Below are 24,478 nucleotides of genomic sequence, written 5' to 3'. Positions count from 1 at the left end.
CGAGAGGCTATCTCTTCTCTATGGTTTCTCCTGGTCGTAGAAGGGTGGATGGGCCTCTGGAGGACTCCGTACATTCTTCCTCCATTACCTCACTGTCTCCGGAAGGCTGCCGGGATATCGGAGGACCCAGTTCCTACCTCGGTTCAGTCCTCCAGCCGCCCAGGGAATCCCTCCAGCAGCTCCTCCTTGCCGCCGCCACCGCCGTCGTCGCCGCCTCCGCCTCCTCCTCCTTCTCCTCCCCCCTTCCTCCTCCTTTCCCTTTGGCCTGGCCCGGCCCGACGCTCTTCACTCCGACTGGAGGGCCCGCTTCTCTCGGGAGCCCCCACCCAGGCGCATGGCTCCATGAAGCGGGAGGAGGAGGAGGCGGCACAGCGCGAGAAGTCCCGGCTGCTCCAGGGACGGGAAAAAAGGTGAGAAACTCGGGGTCTTCGCCGCCGCCGCCCTCCGCGCCTGGTCTGCGGGGAGGGGAGGGGGCCGGAGCTGGAGTCCGGGCGGGGGGAGCCGGGACTGGGGGCCCCTGGGCCCCAAGGCCGGGCTTTGAGGGGGGGCCGCCGGCTGTAGGCCGGAGGACTTGAGGCGGGCTCGTGGCCGGGGGCCGGCGGGAGGACCCCTGCGGCCCGAGCCCGGCCGGCCGCCCCCGGCCCCCTGCGGCGGGGCTCCGGCTGCCTTTCTTTTAAAACCCTTTTCGAAACAGTCTCGGGTTTGTGGAAAGTTTGGCGGTGTCGGGCGCCCCCTGGCGGCCACCGCGGGGCCGGGACCCGCCGCCCCCTCCCCCCGCCCCGGCTTCCCCTCCCCCGCGGCGGGATTCCGGGGGGGCTCCCCCAGCTCTACTGGCCGACCCTCCTTCTTGTCACCCCTGCACTTGGGCTGTCTCTGCTCCCTTCTCTCCCTCCGGTTCTCACCTTCCCCCCTTCTTCCTGCACTTTCCTCCTTTCTTTCTCCACTTTCCCCCTTTCTTTTTCTACTTTCCTTCTTTCTCTACCTTCCTCCTTTCCTCTTCTTTCCCCACCTTCCTCCTTCCTTTTTCCCCACCTCCCCCTTTCTTTCCCCACCTTCCTCCTTTCTTCCTCCCCCTTTCTCCCTCATTTCCCCACCTTCCCTCTTCTTTCCTCATCTTCCTACCCTTTCTTGTTCCACCGACCTTTCCCACTTCTCCTTTCTCTTTGCCCGCCCCCCCTTACTTTCTTCATCCTTCATCTCTAGTATTGGTTCCCATGGTATCCTATTATCTTTTTACTTAACACATTTCTTCTCTTTCCCACTATCTTCTGATTTCCTATCCCAAGGATGTCTTTTACTTCCCTGGCTGTAGACTCCCATGTCATCTCTCCAACCATCTTCCTTATCCAGCTTTCCCTAACCCAGAAACCTCCCTTCTAGCTTCTCTGATCTTTCCCATCCTTGTCCTGGTTTGACCTTCTCTCGTCCTAGTCTCCCCTTCTGTTTCTCTTACCACACTTCCTCTGGGCCTAACCAACCCGGTTCCCCCCTTTCTGACTTGTCTTCACCTTCTCTCTAAGCAGAGCCAAACCTGAATCTTACCTCCCCAGAGATCCCCCTTACCTTCTTACTCCCTCCCCCTTGCTCAGCCCCCAGAATATGGGGCCTGCCCAGCACCCTCACTCTATGCCTTGGAATTAGCCCTCTCTCCTTACTCAGCCTAGCCCCAGGAGCCAGAGGAGGACTGGGGAGTAGACAACAGATTCAGGAGTAGGAATATGGGATTCTTGGAGCCTCCAATCATCTTTGCTACAAAGGAAATGAAATGTGTTGTGCCTACTACCGTGGCAGGGGTGTTGATATGGGGCTGTCCATCAGTTCTTTGCTGATTGCTTTTCTGAGAGTGTGGAAAATTCTTTGTTCATGAAAATCAGGAGCAAACAAGTTTTAACTTAAAGTTAGGGGAATTTTTAATGCACCTTGTATCCTTCAGCATTTTATAAAACATTAAATTCATCAACACCCTTCTCTTTGATAAACATCAAGGATAAGGTGGTTCAGGAAGTAGGACCATCGCTGCTGCTTTCAGCTAGTCTGCTAACGTTTCCTAGGTTTCTGAATGTTTTGAGGTAAGAAAAGCCTATCCTGCAGCCAGTTTTCTAGAAATTGCTCTTTTCTTACCTACTCCAGGGAAATGGGCGTTATTTCTCCTTTCTCGGATTTTGTTAATTCACTGCTTTTACATTTTAGGTACAGAAAGCAGGAATGGAACTGGAAAAAGGAAAATTCATTGCAGATACAAAATAGCTCCCCCCCTCTGCTGTAGCTGCCCCTCTGGCCATATACATTTTCTGATTTCAGTGAGTATGACCTTGTACTTACTCAAAATAAAATGTGTAGCTGTCTTAGAAATAAAACTTCACAGCCTAGGTGTGTGTGTTCATTTCCAGCATGAGGTCCTGCATACCTTGAAAGCTTCCGGTTTTGATATTTTTAGTTCCCCAAGGAGGCCTAATGGGTCCATTGTTCTTTCTTTCTCTTTGACTTTAATTGAAGTCATTTGGTTTTCTATAATTTGCAAAGTAAAATTAGAAGAGGGCATAGTGTCAGCCTTTCCTTTCTGTTCAAGTTGGGTTATGATTTGCCACAAAGACCAAGTGAAAATAAAATTCACTAAGTCTACTATACTAACTAAACACTACTTCCATTGGATTTCACAAGAAATTGCCTCTGGAGTTGGTGCAGATTAGTATCAAAGGGAATTCATTGAACTGTGCAGTAAGTTTGTGCTATACATTGCCTCCTGGAGCATTTGTTTGTCTCAGCTTTTGCTGTTGATATCATTTTAGTGAAATCTAATTCATACATAAAATTCACAGATGGTATGGAAAAAAATTAGTATCCTAACTATAAACCCCAAACAAAGGTCTAAAGTGAAGCTTTATAGAAGCTAATTCCATAGGATTTAGCAAGAAAGCCTTTTTTGTGTTTTTGAAATTTTCCACATACACTTGAAAGCTTTGTAGATATGTAGAACTGGTTTTAGCTCTCTTTAACAAATTACTAAGCCAAGGCTCTGTGAAGTTGTGATTGGTCCATGGTCACGTAGTATCAAATCAGGAACTCAAACCCCGGTGTCTGACTCTTCCTAAGTTGAAAGAAGTATTGAACATCTGTCTAAATAGGTTTTGGAAAGAAATACTAAATAATGCATATCTATTATCTGTATATTTGTTTTCTGGAATGACATGGTTGAAATTATAATTTACAAACAATTATTGTTCTTGAAGATAAGCTAGCAAAAACATAGGAGCAATCCTTGAAGCAGTTGTTTGAGGCAAGTACCAGAGTGTTTTTTTCCTTCTTACTCATTTCTCTAAGTAGGACAAAATTATAGCTCAGGTGCAGTTTCTTTACCCACAGAAAGAGTTAATAAATTTGTGAGTTTTTTCCCTTTCCTCATAACAAAGATTGCTGTCTTACTCAACTTTGTAGAGAGTTTGATTAAGACAGATTTCAGAACTTTGAACGGAGCTCTTACTTCCCTGTCCCCAAAAGTTTCTATCCCTTTTTTTTAGAAGACCAAGTGTCAAACCAAGATATTCTAGGCTCTTTCTCAGAAAATAAAAGTACATTTTTTTTCCTTTATCCAGACTTTGATAGCTCCTTTAACCTAACTTGGAAAATAACCCCAGTTAATCATATTGGATAGTAGTTGCTTTACCTTCTTTCCAGCAGGCTTCATATTTTCTCCAACAATGGCATACTTATCAAATGAACCCTTTTTTTAAAGTATGTTCCTTTGTAATACCAGCTTTTATTAAAGACACAGGTAAATGAGGGTTTCTTCCCACTTTGAGATAGCCCATGAACTACTCAGGTTTCTCAACGTCTCATAATGAAAGGTCAACAAGTGATTTTATTCATGAACATACTGTTGTTGAAAGGAGGAAAAATGATCACTAGTGACAAAACTAAAAGTTCATCAGAAAAGTAGTGCTGTGTTAGTCGTGTGATTTGTCAAGCTATAAAGCGGTTCTTTGTAGAATTTCTGAATATTAAGACTTTTTCTCCAGAATTTCTAGGAACCAATAACCACCAATGTCATTATGATTATGATACTGCTACCTGTAATAACAGAATGCTATTTTTAACAGGAATGGTGGTCCTCTTCAACTGATTGAGAAGCTTTACAAGGGACAGTCAAGCATAGTGTCATAGAATATAGTCATCTAATCTAGTATATGGAGCTATGAGGGGATAAGCAGAGGACATCTGCTTCTGTCAAGGAAAACAAGCTGATTCAGCCCTGTCAATAAATGGGACATGTTAATTCTAGGTCATTTCAATAGCCTATTAATAATGCAGATTAGCCTAAGGATCTCAAACTTATTTGTAAAATAAAATTAAGAGTGGAATTAATAGGTTCCACTATAGATCATAGAATCATTGAATTGGAAAGGACCTTAAGAAGTCGTCTAGTCTGACACTTGAATCCTGTGCCTCCTGTGCAACTTTATAAATTGCCACCAAAGGTCAGTTTACCTGTCCAGATGAATACGTCTTAAGTCTTACCCTTCTATCAAACAAATTCAAACTTTTTTAGTCTGCAAACGAAAAAATTCTTAAATGAAATAGCAGCTTGAGGTTGTGTCCCTTTTTCAAACCAGAGCCACCTGAACTTGAATGCATGCAAAAAATACTCTAATATGAAGACTGCCCTAATTGAAAGCTTGAACTGTGGATTTTAGCAGAAAAGATAACTAACTTGCATAATTTAAGCTGAGTAAATTTAACTGAGTGTTCAGTTAAACCGAGAACTTCGTAGCTTGAGTTATCTGAGTTGGTGAACTGCTTTGCTGTAAATAATTGTTCAAATTGTTATTTGAGTAGACTTTACAGTTCTCAGGCATTTTCTGATATGACAAGGATGATGCAGCTCAAATCACCTCATTGCATCAGGGACAACTTAAGTCAGCACCATAAAGGAATGGAGGACTTAGTGATCAGGTTGTAGGTTACACCCTCTGAAGAAAAATGTGTCATTTTCCTACGAAGACTCTTAAAAGACAGTCTCCAATTCAGTTCAACAGACATTTATAATGTGCGTGCTGTGTGCAAAGCAGTCTTTTAGGTGGAAGGGTAACAAAGACAACACTGAGGGAATACTGTCCAGCTCTGGGGTCTTTGGATAAATTAAAACCTTGCGGTTAACCTGGAGCACATATTCTAGATGACTGATGACTTGTCTTTTTATTCATAATTATTCATTAAGCAGATGTTTTATAGAAAGACACCAGGCACTGTGAAAGATACAAACACATATTATTCCCCACCTTCCAGCTTATAAACAACTGGTAGGGAGCTCTTCCATGTAGCTTAGCATTTCTAAATGGCATTAGTATTTTCTAAATCTATTAATCACAAAGCCAATCACAGAGCATAGATAACTTATATGAATTCTTCCTTCTAAAAAAAGAAATAACAAAATCACTCTCTTTATCAATGAGTATATGCATAATTGAGAAACCAGAATCCCTTAGATTTATTATTTTTAAATTTGAGGACCCTGCAATCTGCTTGGTGCATTGGGAAGGTAGTAGCAAACAGGATTCATCATAATTGTAATATAAATTATAGTAGCACAGCTAATGGGAAAATATGGGGATAGTTTAATCCTGAAGGAATTTTGTTCTCTGTAGGATTGAAATTTGATGTTGGTTAGATGAATTGGAAGACTAAACCAATCTTAATCATGCTAGAGGCAGTAACACCTATTATTTCTTCCAGTTTTCCTCCACCTGTGGGCAACATTCATACATATCCCAAGAGAATAAGATTTCAACCAGTTAATTTTCATTAACAAGGGCATCCTCTTTGATTTGGACAAATAATAGGAAAATGATCTACTGCCTGCTTATAATGTTTGGTTTTTTTAAAGCAGAGCTCTAAGGCTTTATAAAAGTTACTATGTAATCAAATGTTTGCTTTTGTTGATGGTTACTAAACTTAGGTTTAAAGTCACTAAGTATCAACCTAGAAGGGTTGATGCCTTTGATAATACAGTAATTTTTATGAAACAGCATCTTATAACTTCCATTTCTCATAAGTGGAACAGTGACTTTAAAGCATTCAGCCTAGGATGCTTGAGAGAACTGTAAATTACTGGTGATTTTCCCCAAAGTGTTAGAGAAGGGAGAAAACAAATTTGCTCATGGTTTTTGGAAAAAGAGGATTGTGCCATCGGATAGTATACCTATTTTTATCTAGTCAGACAGATGGGCAGTCTGTCATGGCAGTATGCTGCTATTCAGTTAGATTAAGTCCTACTATCAAGTACCTAGTATTTGGTCATTGTGTGGCAGTCCCAAGGGTTATCTAGTCTTGCCTGTCTGTATAGATGGCTCTTTGGAAGCAGAGTTGCAGTAATTATTCACCTTCAAAAATTTGGGTTTTGGCATATGTGAAAATAAAAAGCCAAATACTGGACCCTTTCGGAAAAGTTTCTTTAATTGTCAGGTTCATGCTGCAGGTACATGTAAGATTGACATTGTCAGATGATTGCAAATACGTTTTGATGCAGATACATTTTCAACTTTGCCTTAGTTGACTGGTAAGGTTATTGAGCTATTACTAGTTTAGTGATCTCCAGAGAAATGCCCAGGATTAACAAAGCCAGAAGATCTTTTTGTCTGTCATTGTTTATAAGGGCTTCAGTAGGAGATAGCGCCAACACTGAATTGAAAATAGATTAGAATGTGATCATTTTGCATGAGAGTTCTGAAAATGAGCACATTTGAGATACCTAATCATGTGCTGAGTGCAGGCTGATCTTCTCCCAGTCTCATTTAATTTCAGACCTGATGTCGATTGGAATTCTTCTCTCTTACTCGGTTCTGAAGAATTTCAGTAAAGTTACAGGTCTTCTCTTAGCTGGGTTTTTAGCTTAAGAATATAGCCACCATATGCAAAATTGAATTATGTGGAAGAGGAAATTTTTTTTCTTTGTGTGGTTCAACCTTTGTCTCCTCTAAGCTAAAAAACCCTCTAAGGGGCTTTTTTTTGCTTCTCTCAGGGCAGGGGACCTAAATGCAGGGCCACCTAAGGACACTGATGGCTCCACTCAGATTCCAGCCCTCTACAGATAATACTGCTTCATCACTCTACGGTTTGTAGTTAACACATTTCCCCATAAACATTGACTAATTATTCCCTACCCTTACTTGTCCCTCTTAGATAACTTAGAAAATGATGCATAGGCAAGGATGCCAATAGTTTTCATCTTATACTAATATGACAGTGACAGAATGAACTTCTAAATATATTGCCTTGTAGTTGAGGTGATGACTAGGTTTTGTCCGGTCCTTTTTTAAAAGCCTCTGCATATAGTGGCAAAATCTGCCATTAAAATTGTTCTTACTTTAAGTCAGCCTCGTGAACAGACACCATGGTCAGGATTTAGCTAATAGGTAGTTTAAAATTATTTAGCTTATGAATCTGTATCAAATAATATCTTAAATAATTAAGAGATGTCTAGCTCTTGCTAGCATTTGGCTTTGCGTACCTCGAAGACAGTGAAAGCTAAAATGGGTGTTTCCCTGTGACTGGTCAGAGTCCCTGGGGAGCTCTTAAGTGTTTGTAGGGAGTTTAGTATCTCCCGTAGAGAGTGTCAGCTCAGGTTTAACTCAGAGCTTACTAACTAATACTAGGTGACTCGGAAGTGTAACGGGGGAATGGAATTGAGAGTTCTGGGTTGTTTACTAAGACAACTTCGCCACTAAACTAGCTTCTGTGACTTTGGCCAAGTCATCATCCCACTGACCCTCCATTTCTTTATCTATAAAATGAGGGAGTTGGCTGTTTAAGGCTCCTTCTGGTTCTAAAATTCTGTAATTCTAGTGTTAAGACTAGTCTGTTTTAAATTGTCCCAGAGGAGTTTCTGTTATTATTCTTATGACTAAAAGTCCAGTAGATTTTACAACCAGATTGTTAGTTAACGTTTTTCTTCTCGTTATCATCAAACAGCATTTAAGTCACCCCTTGCAGTTTCCCCTAATTTGTTTTTGCTTGTGTAAGTGGATTCCATGCTCTTTGACTCATTTTCCCTTTCTGTGAAATGAATGAAGTGTGCACTGTATCTTGGTAGTCTGGTCATATTGATCCCCTGTTTATGTTATTATGTTACTCTGTCCTGGTTTGTCAGGTTTTAATTTTTTTTAAAATTTTTCTTTATTTTGAAGCTACAGTAAGCAATATGTAGAGCTTGAAGAAGGTTTAAAAGAAAACTGAGGATCATTTAAAAGTTAGAAAATCAGGCCTATAAGGGAGGAAAGGTGAAAGTAACTAGTTGTTGGTTTATTTTGAATTCTTAAAAAAGATAGTGGTATATGAAGCAGTTATAGGAAGGACACAGTGGTTGACTGGAAGGGGGACTCAAGAGTAGGACTCAAGAAGACCTGAATTCAAATCATGTGTCTGCTGCTTAATATCTGTGTTATCTTGGACAAGTCACTTCCCCTTTCTGAGTGTCATCTTCCTCATTTGTAAAATTAATAAATTGGACTAGATGGCTTCTAAGGTTCTTTCCAGCTCTAAACCTATGATCTTATATTTTCTTTAGTCCTATATTATCTTTACTGAGAACATGTAGCAAGGAGATTGAAGTTAATGAGGAGGAACTTCCTGAAAGTATTGGTTACCAAATGTTGGAGTAGGATGCCAAAGAATTTTATGACATTTTCCCTGCATTTCCTTAAAAACAGAATAGTCCAGTCTTAATTCTGAAAATGAAAGGAATAAACTTGAAAGGAGGGATGAGGGAGTATGGGCCAGTTGTGATATACCATTTCATCTCGCAATCTTCATTTTCATCCCAGTTGCCACTGCTGTACCCAGCTTACATTACTAGTTCAGTTCACAGGAGTTTACAGTGATGAAGAGAGAGCTGGAAACTCAGCAGTTTGCACTATTAGAGTACATATATACATGTGCACAAACCCTCTGGAGACCATAAGACTTTGGGAAAAATCAAGAGCAACTTATTAGGAAATGGATGAGTATACCCTGAATTAGATGGTATCTTAAACTTTTCTCTAGCCCCATGGTTTTTTGATCTTTTCTTTCCACACAAGTTATACTTCTTGAATGGAAACAAAATTTATAGCTATACATACTTTGGGTTTTTTTTTTCCATTTAGCCTAATTCTTCACTTTCCACCCCCCTTGATAGGGTTCTGCAGCATTCCAGACCTCAAGCACTGAATCAGGATGGGAAAAAGACGCTGTGTTCCTCCACTAGAGCCCAAGTTGGCAGCAGGCTGTTGTGGGGTAAAGAAGCCCAAATTATCAGGAAGTGGAACACACAGTCACGGGAACCAGTCAACAACTGTACCTGGCTCTAGTTCAGGTCCTCTTCAGAACCACCAGCATGTGGATGGGAGCAATGGAAGGGAGAATGTGTCTGACTTAACTCTGGGGCCTGGAAATTCCCCAATTACTCGAATGAATCCCACTTCGGGAGCTCTGAGCCCACTTTCCCGGCCCAACGGAACTGCCAACACCACCAAGAATCTGGTGGTGACAGCGGAAATGTGCTGCTACTGCTTCGATGTCCTCTATTGTCACCTCTATGGCTTCCCCCAGCCACGACTTCCTAGATTCACCAATGACCCCTAGTGAGTAAACCCATATGTGTGGGTAGTGAAGATACAGTTGCCCAGCAGGCATGCTGTCACCTTTCTGGATTACTTTGTGGGAGGGTGTGGTCTTAATATCATAAAAAGCTTTAATAATCATTTGAGAGATGGGTAAGTAGGGATAAAACAATGAGACATAAAAGCCAAAATGATGTATTAGAACATCTACTGGATTCAGCAGTGGATGAGATGTCGGGTTGCTTTTGGAGGAAGTGTAATCTTGCTGATAAAATTATGACCTAGCAATCAGGAGGAGGTTTTGTTCTTGGCTCCACTGCTAGTTCACATTGCCTTAGGTAAGTTATTTAACCTCTGTCCAGTTTGTCCAACTGGAAGACAATGCTATCTAGTGTCTTACTCATTGGGTTGACTTATAGATGGAGGGGACTCAAATGTAGACAAAAAGAAATGCTTCGTTATATATCTCTCTACTTCCATCTTCAGCAATCTTGTGTTTGTAAAACATTCTTCCAGTTTCTACTGCATGTTACTTTGCCTGTTGTTCCTTTTGTGCAGTATCACCATTCATGGAAACCAAGGGTCACCAACACAGGGAAGAGGGTCTGTGTTTTAATCTTAAAATTTTGCCCTGGAGCTGATGATTTGTACTTAACCACTTTAAGTGCAAAATGTGGATTATTTCTTGGTCTGTGGTAGCTCTTCATGATTTTTATCTCCTTTGGGATTAAGGGCTATTTCTTAGGTATATGTTATAAAGTGACCCTTAAAAGTGCTGGCTCTTTAGTTTCCATTCCTTGGGCTTATATGAAACATTCTCGCATTTTAAAAAAATATGTTTATAGACCACCTACAATATTATTGACGTGAGGATTATGGGGAATACAGAATTGTATGGTGTACCATCCCTGCCCTTAGAACCCTGGTAGCCTAAATTGGGAAAATAATTAGGTGCACATCCAAGTTAAATTACCATGGAAGAGTTGCCTCAGAGTAGTACATAAGTAAGTCTAAATGAGTGGTATGGATAAATTCTGAGAGTTTATAGTTGGGATACCCGACTGAATTGGGATTGTTAGAGAAGGTTTTGAAGAGGAAGTAGAAATTGAGTAAGACCTTGCAGGATGAATTGGAGTTAGGATTATAGCCTCTTAAAAAGGTTCTCTAAGGTTTAACTTCCCACTTCTTGCAGAAGATTTCTTTATACCATCCAGTGGGTAGAACATTTTGCTCTGCTTGGGAACTCTGCTCTGTGAGGCAGCCCTTTTCATCATTAGATAGCTCTATATTGGATGAATGGGGAAAGAGGAGGAAGGTATAGGCAAAGTAAGATGAGAAAAATTAACAATCATACCAATGCTTTGGCTCAGAGAAAACAGCGCTGTGGCTACCTGGCAGGGTTCATGGTGGAGAATGAGGGATGATTGAGCTAGAAAGCTAGGTAAAGGCATGATTATGAAGGGTCTAAGATGATTCACTTAGGAGTATAGATTTTATTATGGAGGCATCAAGGAACCATTGGAGATATTTCAATGGGAAAAAGACAAGAAAGGTTTTTTTTGTTTGTTTTGGTTTTTTGGTATTTTTTGTTTTGTTTTAAAAGAAGATTGATCTGGGAACACTGCAAGATTTGAGGACAGACCAATCAAGGCACAATTATAGTGGTTATACAAAATAACGCATACTTGAGACTTTAAGAAAGTTTAGATAAAGTCTCTTTTAAATGATGACTATGCCTTAACTTTTTATTCTCAGTGAGGTAGGTTTCCATGGGGTCTTGTAAGTCGTTGGTCATTTCTTGAGACTATTTAATCATACATTCACTTGTGTGTACTTTGTAGAAAGTAAATTGCTAAGGAAAGACATGGGACAAGGAATTGGTGATTGCAGCTGGTAAAACTGTCATTTGGGTTGGTTTTTTTTTTTCAGCTTTTAATGTTCTTAAAACCAATTGTCTTTCATACCAAAGGGGATCAAAATGACATCACAATGTCAGAGTCGATGTATAGCGTGTCTGACTGATCAGACCAGTATGAGCTCAGAAGGCTCTACCACAGGTTGGGCACAAATAGTCCAGTAAAACCAACATGAAGCTTTTATATGCCCAGAAAAGCAATGATAAGTTGTTAAGAACAATCACTGTCCTGGAAAACTGATAAGGAAACAAACCTTCCTCTCAGTAGAGAAGCACCATCTACGAATTACAAATGTAGGGTGCGGCATTCACTAGTTGGTTTACCTTAAATTTTTTGTTAAAAAAAGAAGAGTTTGGGATCGAATGAGGCAGTGAACTTAAGGAAAAGTTACTGGTATTGAAAAACAAAGGACAACTAAAACTTTTTTAATATCTAAACAAGATTTTAAAATACCTTTTGAACATATCCTCTTCCTAATATTATATGTGTTCTTTTTAAGAAGGACAGCCACAACTTTTTTTCTGCACCAACTTTTCCATTTCATAAAATTAGAGTTGGAAGAGACCTCAGAGATCATCTAACCCCACTCTCTCATTTTATGGATAAGGTAACTGAGTCCAGAGAGGTTAAGTAAGTTGCTTGAGGTCACAGATAATAAATAGCAGAGCCTGCACTTGAACGTAGGTCACCTAACCTAGTGTTCCTTTTTACTGTTTATAAACCATATCCCTTATAAAATTAAGGGCATAGAGAAAGAGGTAAGCAGAGGGATGAATAGGTTAGGGATTTGGTGTGGTATTTTTGTTTATAAAGTAAAATGAGTTATATTAGACCTATTGTATTGCTGTAACAATAGCATGTGATAAAAATTGTGAATTGAAGAGATTATTATTGTTGTCACATATGGAGAAAGGGCAGAGGATGGCCTAGGAAGCTTGTTTTAGTTGACGCCTCATCTAAATGCAAATATAAGCCAATTTATAAAGAGAACAAGGAATGGGAGGAAGGCGATGAATGTGCTGGCCTGTAGCAGAGACTTGAGGAAAACAAGTAGCTCCTCAACGGTGGCTTGAGAACCAATGGAAACAGTGATCCCTCCTTCAAATGTGAAAGGGAAAGATACGTTTTATATTCTGCACGTAGAAGAGCCAAGAACCAGCCAAACAGAAAACCTGTGCTATGGATTTAAAGAAGAAATTCTGTTTTAAAAAAACAACTTAAGATATATATCTGTAATAGTATTATGTTTACTAACATCTGTTATATTAACTAAATGATTGGTGAGGTCCTTTTTAACTCTTAATCTGTGAACCTATGGTTGGCAGGGGTTTTTTGGGGGGGGGTGGAGTATTAAAAGAAATGAGGAAATGAAGGATGGAAGGGCTATCAAATGTGAAGTGGGAAAAGTTCACTATTGGTTGTCATAGTAGTAGCTCTTAACCTGGGATTGAAGGATTCCTTTTGTATAGAGAATTAAGAGAGATAGATCGGGATAGCTGTATTTCAGTATAATTGATTTTCTTTGTAATCCTATGTATTTTATTATAAGCATCTAAAAATATTTTGAGGAGTGTTCACCAGATCTGCCCATGAGGTCTAGGTCCATGACACCAAAAAGGTTAGGAACTCATATTATAAGATTGGACTTAAAGGTATTCAGGTATTTCCAGAAAGTGTTTTGGGTAAGTAGAAGGGAGGTTCAGAATGCAAAGTACTAAAGATTTTAGATAGTTCTTAGAGATAGCACTCTTGAAGATCCATTAGAGGTTATGTATTTCATCTACCATAGTAAGTAAGTAACCCAGGATGTTATCTTGAAAACAAAACAGTGTCCATTGTTAGTATTTTTACAAGGAGTTCCTGGTGTTCTCTGAAAGCTTAGGCAAAAGGAAAAAAAATTATTAGAAAACATAACTGTAGCAAACACTTATGGTCTCAGACATGTGCCTTTAGGAAATTTTTTAGGTGATCTGGAAAATTTTAAGTGAAGAATAAGTAGGTCTGGTGGACAATAAGTGTAATTTCCCAATTGATTGAAAGAGGTGGAATGAATGGATCATGTTAAAGTAAGAGGAAAGTTGAGGAATGAATGGGAAGGAAAGGTGGTAAAAATAGGGCTATTGGAAAAGATGAAAAACATATTTTAGGATAGGAAGTATAGGAATCTGTTATGAAAGAAGAACACAGGATGATAGAAACCTGCATAAATCCTCTGTGCAACTATGTGGGATTCTTTATAACCAGGAAAATCTGAGACTTTGGGAAAAGATGAGAAAAGAGTAGACCACAGGAGAAAAAAAAAATAATTCCCAAAATAGTCATTTAAGCAGTCAACAATTTAGAAAATCATTTTGGTAGCAATAATAGAAACTGAAAAAGAACAAGGTTTGGTTGTTACATGTTACTAATTTGAGTCTGGAGAATGTTTTGTTTTGCTTTTTTAGCCCACTTTTTGTGACATGGAAGACGGGGAGAGACAAACGGCTTCGTGGCTGCATTGGAACCTTCTCAGCCATGAATCTTCATTCAGGACTCAGGGAATACACATTAACCAGGTAATGACACCAGAACTAGAGAAGTGCAAAATTGCTATTGTCAGGGAAGTCTCTCCCTATCTGAAACTTGTAAAGGAACAAAGTTACAATCAATTTTTAGCATAATTTTTAGTAAAAAGTAACTATAAAGGTTTAAATCCGGTGAATCAATAAGAAAATTGTATGAAATCAAAATATAAACAAGAAATAATTTAAAGTTGCTTTAGTATTTTGTTTTTGAAAATGTAGGTATCTTCGGAATACCTGAAGTAAGATTCATTCATATTCAGGATAGAGGCTTTTGTGATCCTGGGATACTTAATCCAAAGCTGCCTCATTTTAGTTTGTTTCTTGTGTGTTTGTGATTTAATGTCATTTTACAGTGCACTTAAGGACAGCCGATTTCCCCCCCTGACCCGCGAGGAGCTGCCTAAACTTTTCTGCTCTGTCTCCCTCCTTACTAACTTTGAGGATGCCAGTGATTACCTGGACTGGGAGGTGAGAACAGCTGCATTTGGAACTGCATCTCTCGTTACATGTGGGTTCGGGTTAGTACATGGTAATGTGTCTCCTTCATTAAGAGTGTTAAAAGAATGTTAACTGAGATGGGAAAAATTGGTGGGGAAAGTTAGTGACATAAAATATTAAGAATGAAAAAAGTGTATTGACCAGTTTTTCTTGCTCCTTCCCTGTTCCATCTCCACCCTTTTCCTCCTCCTCCCTTTACCAGATTAAAGACATTTTATAGTTCCCAAGTCAAAGATTCTCCTGAGTGAGCTTAGAATAATCCTTTGTTACATTAATTTAATAGTAGAAATGCTAGCATGATTAGTAAGTGTTAAAAGTGAAATAAATTGTCCAGAATCAGGGCAGTTAATTAAGGAATTTATCTCTGCCACTCTTACCTATAGACCCAAAACAAGTCTAAAAGGTATAGGTAGCGTCTCTTAACTTCTTCCTTTCTCTTATCTTCCAACCCAGAACTTGAATCTAGAATTTTTTTCCCTCCTGAGCAACCAAGGCAGGATAAATTGTGTTGATGCAAATGATTTCTCTTTTCCCAAAGCTCAGTTTGTGCTAATTTTAGAAATTAGTGTGAGGTTATGTGTGGATAATGAGTGAACTGACATTGCAGTCAGATCGTGTAAATGTCATTCATTTGTCTGCTTTTTTTCATACAGGTAGGGGTGCATGGGATTCGAATTGAGTTCATCAATGAAAAAGGCGTTAAAAGGACAGCCACATATTTACCTGAGGTTGCTAAGGAACAAGGTGAGCTGAGATAAACCTCCAGTTTGTTAGAGATGCAGTTATAGCCTTTGAAGAATAACCTCTTAATGCTAAATTCCTATAGAGCCTGAAGAAGAATCTCATTAAACTTAAGGTGGTGAAATTGGGTGTGCCACTGTATGTAAAGTACTTTGGGTACAGAGTGGTATTGTGTATGTTCAACTTATTTACACTGTAGGTTTCATACCATGTTGTAAGTTAGAACCAGTGACCATATTGCATGTTGTTTCTTGCTTTGTAGGAACTTGCTACAAGCATCCTCAGTCATTCTTAGTTCTGTTTGATTTCAATCATCTTTGAGAATGTCTTTTTTTTTTGTTGTTGTTCAATCATCTTTGAAGAAAAATCAAACTTCCCTTCCTCCCCTACTTTAAATTTGAGCTATCATAAAGAATGAGAAATAGAGGGGAAAGGTGAGGCCTACAGATTATCTATACCTGTTTCTATCACCCTGTGATAGAGCAAAGATGTCTATTTTAGCCTCACAGAATATTTTTTTCTAGGGGTTGTTGGTATGGGATTATCATTCCACCAAAGGAGAAAATACACATGCACACACAGGCACACACGCACACACATTTGCCTTGGTGAGTTCAGTGTTTGCTGGTCTCTTTGTGTGCTATGCCTGTGAATTTCTTAGCATGCTCTTGGGAGTAAGGAAGATTTTTCCCTTTCCCCTCTCACCATCTATAGACCAGTCCTACATAAGGTTTTCCCAACCAAAGTCAATTTACAACACCATGAATACAATATGACATTCTACATTAATATATTAAGACAAAACAATCTGTACCAGATTGGTAATTTATGCCTTTGTAGTGTGTACCCCCATTTTGTTCTTAAGTGCATACAGAATATGTACATAATCCAAGCATCTTTTGTCCTCTTTTCTCTAAATACTACCATTTCAGCCCCTCTACTCTTGGCCACAAATTGGCAAAAGAGAATAAAGATTCCTGTTATACGCAAAAACACCAAAGATTCTTTGGGATGAATCAGTCCATCAACAAGCATTCATTTATCAATACACCATGTGCCTTCTTAGACATTGGGAATACAAAGGGAAAATAGTCCCTTCTTTCAAGGAGATACTGTGTATATCTATAAATACATACAGGATAAATACAAGGTAATTAGGGAGGAGGGTGCACTAACTGTTGACAAGATCAGGAAATGCATCTGTAGAGACAATGTTTGATCTGTTTCTTGAAGGAAAAAGGAAATGAGAGATTCTCTGAGGTAGCGATGAAGAGAAAGAGCGGGAAGTACAAAGGCATAAATACAACATTTGACTACTGTTCGAATTCAGTAAGGAGAGTAATGTGCAATACTGGAAATAGACCTTGAATCCAAGTTGTGAAGGGCTTTAAATGCCAAACAGAGAAGTTTATTTTTATCCTAGAGGCAATAGGGAGCCACTGGAATTTGGGTAGGAGAGTGCTATGACCAGTCTCATGCTTAAGAAAAATCCCTGGCAGATATGTGAAGGATGGATTAGATTAGGGGGCCGTGAAGCAGAAAAACCAATTAGACTTTCTTAGTAGTCCAAGTGAAAAGTGATGAGGTGGTGACTGTATGTGAGCAGAGAAAAGGTATTAATGTGAGGGATGTGGTGGCAAGAAATAGCAATATTTGGCAACTGATTGCTTATGTGGAGTGAGGGATAGTCAAGGATAATGCCACAGTTGGGATTAATCTGTAAAATTGGAAAGAGGGTGTTGCCGTCTACAGAAATAAGAAAGTTCAATAGAGGAAAGGCTTTGTGGACAAAGGTAATGAATTCTGTTTTGAATGTATTGAGCTTGAGATGTCTCTAGGATATCAAGTTTGAAATGTCTAATAATGGTGCAGGTTGGAAGCTCAAGGGAGAGATTCAGACTGAATGTATAGAACTGGGAGTCGTCCACGTAGAGGTGATAATTAAACTCTTAGGAGCTGGTGTGGTTACTGAGAGTGTAAAGAGAGAAAAGTGAGCCCAGCACATAACTGCATCAATGGTAACTCAAGGAGATCTATCAGTCTTGACTCACTGCTGAGAAATGCTCCATTCCATATGTGGAGCCTTTGTTGATGACTATTTGAGGAGAGGTCCTTATAACAAACTATTTCCATTTTCTAGCAGACATAGGACAAATGATCCCTTTGAGCAAGTTCTAGTCCAGTAATGACCACAGTTGTAGTGAAAGAACCTGATTGTTATTGTTCTTGGTGGAGGTTGGGGTGGGAAGTAAAGATTGTTTTACTACTACTGTCTTCCAATCAAGTAGCAATTACCCTTCACCTTCCCTTTCCCTCTCAAAACATCCTAGTCACATTAAAAAAAAGCAACACTTACTTAAGTTCTCAAACTACTCAACGGACACAAAATATCTAGGAACTGTAAGGATCAATGAATGGTTGTTGATGGTACATGAATGATCCTTTTTTTTCTAAGTTCAAATCATTTTCACAAGTTTATAATAAAAAAAATTGATTGCCCAAAGAATTCTTAATGGTGTGTTCGATCATTCTTGATCAAAAATTTCCCACTCTAACTTTTGCACTTAGCAGGAACCAAAAATAACTGTTGTATATTTGAAGAACCAGGTAGTAGTTCAAGTTTTTATACTACAATATAAACATAAATTAACTAAGTTATACAAGTTTTCTGTAAATAAGCATGTGTGAAGCTATTTAAATATTCTCAAAAAAGGAAACTTTAAAGATTGCTTGTTCATTTTGTGGTATGCAACATTTTTATTTATTTTTAAAATTTCTCAGTGAAGTAGACAAGAGATATCAGTTGCCCTGTCCATTTGTATTTCAGCTATGCTTGAATTTACAAATCAAAATGTGGATTTGGCAGAAAAGAAACATTGCATTTCAGTGAGTTCCTTGAAGTCCAAGTGTAGTCCAGTGCCATTCAGCAAATATTTTTTAACAATGGGAGGAATGCTTGAAATATATTCATTAAAGTACTACAGCCATTTCTGAAAGGCTATTGGGAAAATTAAATATGCTTTTGGCATAGCAACTTGTGGGGGAGTTATTATATTCTTTTTATTTGATCGGCTTTTGATCCATTATCACTCACACAAACACACACACACACACACACACACACACACAACCCTCCCCTGCGCTTTCCTAATTCTTAGGTAAACTTTGAACAACAATACTCTTTAGCAAAAATTAGGAACCACTGTGGCTGCCAAAATGGTTTACCTTTGTACTTTTAAGTTGAAAGAGGAGGCTGCATGTAGGTAAAATGAATGCAGAAACTTGAGCTCATCTTCCCACATTACAGTGTGATACCACTACCACTACTTCACCAGGCCAGGCTAAGTTGGGACGTTTTTAATATACTGTAGGTGACTGAACTCGGGTGTCATCTGGCAGAAATGGGTTATGAGTCAATGCAGCAGGAACAGGGAGCCTGGGGAAACGCATTATGGAACACATGGGGTTACTATTTCACAGACGCTGCGGTTTCTTCATCGATTCTAGGAGAGTCAGACACATACACAGGGTATGTGCAGGCAAGTGCATAGGTGTGTGACCATGCATGTCATATCTTGATCTTTTATATTTCCCTTATTTCTGATTGTATGTATATTGTTCAGCCTGATGTTAGATTTTTACTTCCTCTAGAATCCCATTTCTCTCTTTGAACAGTTAACAGCATTCATTTTGAAATGTATATTACAATGCTAAAAACTTTGTGACCTCTCTTCCTCAGACTGGGATCAGATCCAGACAATAGACTCCTTGCTCAGGAAAGGCGGCTTTAAGGCTCCAATTACCAATGAATTTAGAAAAACAATTAAACTCACCAGGTAAGTCACTGTCTCAGTGTCCTTATCATTATAATGGAATCATAAGTTAACTTTTGTTAGTAAAGGGGAGAATAATGCCTTCTCCAGTAATGGATCAGGGAAGAAGAAGTCTGGGAGAGCACACTAAAAAGTGGCAATAAAGAATATACTTAATACTGTTGTATGTGCATATCTGCAGTTATGCTCACACAAGAATTGTAGTGATGCATAGCTTCATGTGAGCATATGATAAATGGTCTTATCAAACATATGAGGGGAAAAAGAAAACTAAGAAATGGTAATCCATTGATTGAAGTATATTGATTTCCATTTTCCCCAGAGAAAATCCACTTAGAGTATACATGGAAAGCCTGATGGCATTCCATTAGGTTGGTCACATAGCTCTCTGAAAAGAATTAGCCCTAACTGGTTTGGATAATTGCCAATTATGAGCCTCCAATCTCTATAAAATATACCTCTAGTGGAATTGGAAGAGCTGAGAGTCTTAGCTTCTGGGGACCTTGGTTACCCCATCTGTAAAATTGTTGATAATCATATTTGCCACCTACTAACCTCACAGGTCCGATTGGAGGATAACCTAGTGTTTATGAAGTGCTTTTGGACTCCAAAGAAGGGCACTCTTCAAATACAAAGCATTATTATTATTATAATTTATTTGAACAGCCATATCCCTGTCAAAATTCAGGAATAATCACCTTGCAGTGGAGAAGTGATTACAGTGAGAAAGAGATGGCTATGGGTAAGGAATATCACACCTAGCTCCTGTGGTCTGTAGTAGGCTCCATAGGTTTGTAACACCCCATGCTTTACATCTTGATTCATGGCTCTTTTTAAGAGCAACCCTAAAATGCTTTAGATTCTAATGGCACTGTTGACGTTTTTATTCATCTAGAAAAAGAGAACCTTCCTATAGCCCAAAGATCTTTTTGCCTGCCTCTTCATATTGTGGCCTAAAATTAGGTTCCTTTACTACATTTAGTAGTAAATAACTTAACTTGAATATTGTCCTGAAAGTTTGAGGTATACATTGTTCTTGCATTTTTGTCAAAACTATCATACCTTCTCTGTAGAGAGTAGTAGTAAAGAGAGAGCACCCAAATTGGGACATTTGGTGCAACCATCTCAAAGTATACCACCACTTTGTTTTGACACTGGAATTCTTCATCCAGATTGCATTAGCAGATTGCTGCAATGCATCCCAATGATAATGTAGATAATGTTTAAAGGTGAGATGTTCATAAAAGACAGGCTCAGGTATGGATTGTAAATGTGCTTTTTCATCCTGTTCATTTGTAATAATCAAACATTGTTTTTTTGTGCTGTCTTTCATCCTTTGTAAATGAGGTTGCTTTTGTTCTTTCATCTTATTCTTTCAATTAGAGCACATATTTTTCTTTTTCCCCAATAAATAATACCATAAAACTAATGGTTGTATGTTTCTGATCCCCTTTACTGTTTCCTCACAGGTACCGCAGCGAGAAAGTGACAATCAGTTATGCAGAGTATATTGCTTCTCGTCAACCTTGTTTCCAGAATGGCACTCTTCATGCCCCGCCCCTCTACAATCATTACTCCTGACACGCGGCTGCATGACCAGTCCCATCCCCCCGTGGCCGCCAGTGGCTACGACATCATTGGAGCAGACGCCTCCTCTTCCTGGTCCAGTTACTTCTATTACTGCACCATTTTATGATGCTAGCTTCCGTTGCCGAGTCTGCCTTCCAGCTGATGGGGGGGATTGCACTGAGTGAAACAGAACTTCAGGGGCCCAAGCCTTATCTCAGCCATTCCTCAAAATGGGGTTCAGTTGGATTGGGGCTCCTCCATGACTAGGAATTACTGTGAGAGGTGCAGAAGACCCTTAGGCATGCAAGCGCCACTTCAATTTGCTGTATCGTGTGTCAGCCACACACTGGAAGCTGGAATTGTTGATTTATGAAAGCCCCCCCAACCTCCTCCTCTCTTCTCTCCTTCCCACTTCCCTTTACCTACCCCAGATCAAGTAGGAGCGTTCCCCTGGCAGTCTGGGCAACGGAGTCCAACAAGAAACATTTTTAGGTTATTTTAAATTCCTTTTTTTAAACCTCTGGTTTGGTGTGTACCAAGAGTTGATTGCAGCTCCCAGGCATCACAGGCGGACATCATGTTAGGGTTAAATTGTTGGGCACCATGAGTCCTTTCAGGCTCCTGTACAGAGACCATTCAGATATCCGAAAGCCCTTTGGATGGCACATTGCTGATCTCACCATTGCTAAATAAACCCTGAACTTTTTATCTCTCATCCCACTGTCAGCTGGATTTTCTGGCACTCTTCTTGCATTGAGTTTACTGGTGTTAAAGAGTGCTTAAATGGTATAGCCTGCTCCTGAATGGATTGGATATGTCTGAAGAAGGGCAGAATACCATTGTTGAGTATGTAGGTGAACATAGAGATGTTCATGTCTCACCACGAAAGCTCTTCTTTACCACTAGGCTACCTCACCCATACATTGGTAGCAGTGCCTAGAGCTGGATTTAGGGTCTCGAAAGCTATGTTGATGTTTAAATACACAGTTGGGTCAGGGATTTTATGAGGACAGAGTAAGACAAACGAATCCAGTGTCTCAAGGCAGTTTTAATTTCAGGCAAGCTTCCTAGGGGACCTTTAAGCAGGGCAGTTCAGTGTATGGATCTTTATAGAGGGAAGACTCACTGTTCTCTATTGTAGGTCTTCAGAGCAAAGCAGTGTAGTTTCAACTGGCAAGTCATCAGTCTTGCCTAACATCTTGGGAGTTGCCACCCCACCAGGGCAAAATGAAGAAGAGATCATTTTATTCCAGACCATTCAGACTTTCATGTGCGCTCATACTTCCCTTTTCTCATTTTTGCTGATTTCCAAATGTCTGCTAGTAAAGTTCCTCCTTCCTTCTCCTTCCATCTCCTCTTCACTGGCTCATTCAGTGATGTCGCTGTGCAGTGCTCGTACATATGACTCGTGGACTTGGAATAAGGCATCGAAAAATGACTGAGGAAGAGGAGGCCAGTTGGATGAAAGATTCTTCTTACGATTATACACTGATTACCAGCAACAGTGGTTAGAGGACTTTGAGATGAAGTGCATGACCGACCCAGTGGATACAGTATTTGAATGAATATATTTTTTAAAGTTTAAGTGTGATAATGGTGTGGCTTTTTGAAACTGGATGACAGTCAAGTCAAAAGTTCCTGTGAGTTTTCTTCTAATATGTAAAGGGGGAAATCTAAGAAACCACATGCATGCTGTTCTTGGCATTGCTGTCCTTCTAGTTTCTTGGAAATGTTTGCAGTTTTGTGTGTCAACATTATGCTCTGCTGTTCTTGAGGATACATGTTGTGTAAGGGAAAGGTGGGAGTTACATCAGGATTTCTGTGCAATATCACCCCAGACTTAATTTTGTGCTGGGTATTTCTCATGTATCACCACTTTTCCCTTGCAATGTTACTGAAAAAGCTTTGGAAGATGAAGGGATCGTTTCATGATTTCCTGCTGCTGAGAATAAATCAGTCTTGTTACAAACTAGAGTGATAGTAGTTACTCTTAGGTGCCATGGACTGATGTAGAGGGGTGGTTCAGCTCTGGGCAAACTATCCACCTCTAACTGTACAACAGTATTGATACATAGGGCTACACTCATTACTGTTCAAATGTTCTATGTTAGAATTTGTGTTTAATTTCTAAAGAGTTTAAAAAAAAGCAAAAAAATTGGTGCTAAACTTTCACCCCTGAGCACGCTCAGTGAGACTGGTCATGCAAGCATACAGTGCCATGCTATTCAAGCCTATTTTTCTTTTTTAAATGTTGCCCTGTTCTGTGTCTTTCTCCTGTGTATGATGTGTTTTTTTTATTTTATTCAGGGGAGGGTGGGGGGAGGGTAGCTACCATTTAAAAAATAGCAAACTGAGAAAATAATACTACAAAATATAAAATAAAAATTCCAGTACTGGGGGACTGGCTCGTAAACTGCAGCAAGCAAAAGGAAGTGGGCTCCATGTCTTTGGAATGAAGAAGCCTTACTCCATTTACACCCCCTCTCACATTTACACCTAGTTTCGAAGTGGAAATGCTGTTATGCCTCTTGGTAGGGTGAGGGCGATAATGAGTGGACCAAGGAAAACTGATCTGCCCTCTAGGGAATGGGCATAGTCGGTATCAGTCCTACATGTGGTCTGGTAAGAAAGTAATTTAGAAGTGTGCTGGTCAAGGTCACCTCATAAAAATGCACGGCAGGTGGTTCTCAGGAAATAATCCTATGTCTGGATCATTATATGGCAGCTTTGCATAAGGAGATGGCAACTCCAAACTGAAACTTAACTGCCTTCCACTTGCCTGACAGCAGTGATAGGGATGGCCAAATTTATGTGGCAATTGGTTAAATCTCCTGTTTCTGCAAAGTGTCTCATTTTGTCCCTGCACTGCTCTGCTGGACAAAACAAATATTGTTTCTAAGGAACCAGCTTCAGAGTTTGCTGGTTTGATTTGGAGTTTGTTTCATCCCTAGCTGTGAGTGCCTTTTGGTCTGGAAAGTTTTGATTGTCTCATGATAACCACAGCTAGGAAGTTATCTCTGTAATTATGACTAGTCCTTGTTTTACATTAACTAAAATAATGTCTTTGATCACTGGAGTTTGTCAGTGTTGGGATGTTTCCACTGTGAGGTTCTTAAAACTTATTCACTTCATAATGTTAAAGCAGCCATTGTCAGTAGAGGCCCTTTCAATTTGAAAGGTGTATAGTAAAAACATGAATATTTTATTGTTTATAAGAAAAATTGTCTGTAAAAAAAAAAATCCTGGATGTTCATTTAACTTTTGCACAGGATCAGTTATTTTTCATGACACGTTAACATCTACAGTTTTCACTGACAGTTGTCTTTCTGTTGGTTTTCTAGAACTTTATTGTTCTTTTTTTTTGTTCATTTCATTTCCCTAAAGCAAGAGACCTCGTATGACCTTCAGTGCAGAGATGTCAGACCAATTCTTTGTATTACACTTGGTTGCCTCCTAGCTATATAACTTCTGAGTGTAAATCATTGAACTCTATCCTCTAATGAAGTATTGTAGAGAATAAATCATAATGGGTAAAGATTTTTCTTTGTACTGTCTCATCTTTATACCATGTGCCTTGAACTATTTGGAGTAATAAAATTTTTTCTTCTTATTAACAGCTAAGCAATATTTGCCTACATATTGATCACACAGCAGATCTTGTTAGCAAGAGTCCTTCCGCCGTCTTCCTTAGTATATTCAGGTATCACACCTATCCATTCTGTCATTCTTTTGCCAGCTACTTATCCCTATCTGGAGCCAATCAA

At 39.5% G+C, this 24,478-nt stretch overlaps 1 protein-coding gene across 2 annotated transcripts; it reads left to right on the top strand.

Moving 5' to 3' along the window:
* The first annotated feature begins 14 nt into the window (after nt 1–14).
* On the top strand, nt 15–24,253 carry AMMECR1L (AMMECR1 like). Of its 2 annotated transcripts, XM_036747151.1 has the most exons (9): nt 329–410; nt 2,191–2,300; nt 7,016–7,108; nt 9,170–9,614; nt 13,954–14,064; nt 14,427–14,541; nt 15,225–15,315; nt 19,052–19,148; nt 20,615–22,683. In XM_036747151.1, exons 4-9 carry the CDS (start codon nt 9,208–9,210, stop codon nt 20,724–20,726), a joined length of 933 nt encoding a protein of 310 aa, XP_036603046.1. In that variant the 5' UTR covers nt 329–410; nt 2,191–2,300; nt 7,016–7,108; nt 9,170–9,207; the 3' UTR covers nt 20,727–22,683. The 2 variants fall into 2 exon arrangements, with proteins under 2 accessions (XP_036603047.1, XP_036603046.1); XM_036747152.1 differs by lacking the exon at nt 7,016–7,108 and having other exon boundaries at nt 15–410; nt 20,615–24,253.
* Nucleotides 24,254–24,478: the final 225 nt, after the last annotated feature.

The sequence above is a fragment of the Trichosurus vulpecula genome, chromosome 2 (assembly GCF_011100635.1).
Source record: "Trichosurus vulpecula isolate mTriVul1 chromosome 2, mTriVul1.pri, whole genome shotgun sequence".
Taxonomy (NCBI): Eukaryota; Metazoa; Chordata; class Mammalia; order Diprotodontia; family Phalangeridae; genus Trichosurus; species Trichosurus vulpecula.
Note: the sequence above shows the minus strand (reverse complement) of the source record. Positions and strands in the feature narration are given on the sequence as shown.

Coding starts and splice junctions, on each gene's coding strand:
- AMMECR1L (XM_036747152.1), top strand. CDS start 9,208: ATGGGAAAAAGACGCTGTGTTCCTCCACTAGAGCCCAAGTTGGCAGCA. Junction 14,065..14,426: donor AGGGAATACACATTAACCAG/GTAATGACACCA, acceptor GTCATTTTACAG/TGCACTTAAGGACAGCCGAT. Junction 14,542..15,224: donor GTGATTACCTGGACTGGGAG/GTGAGAACAGCT, acceptor TTTTTCATACAG/GTAGGGGTGCATGGGATTCG.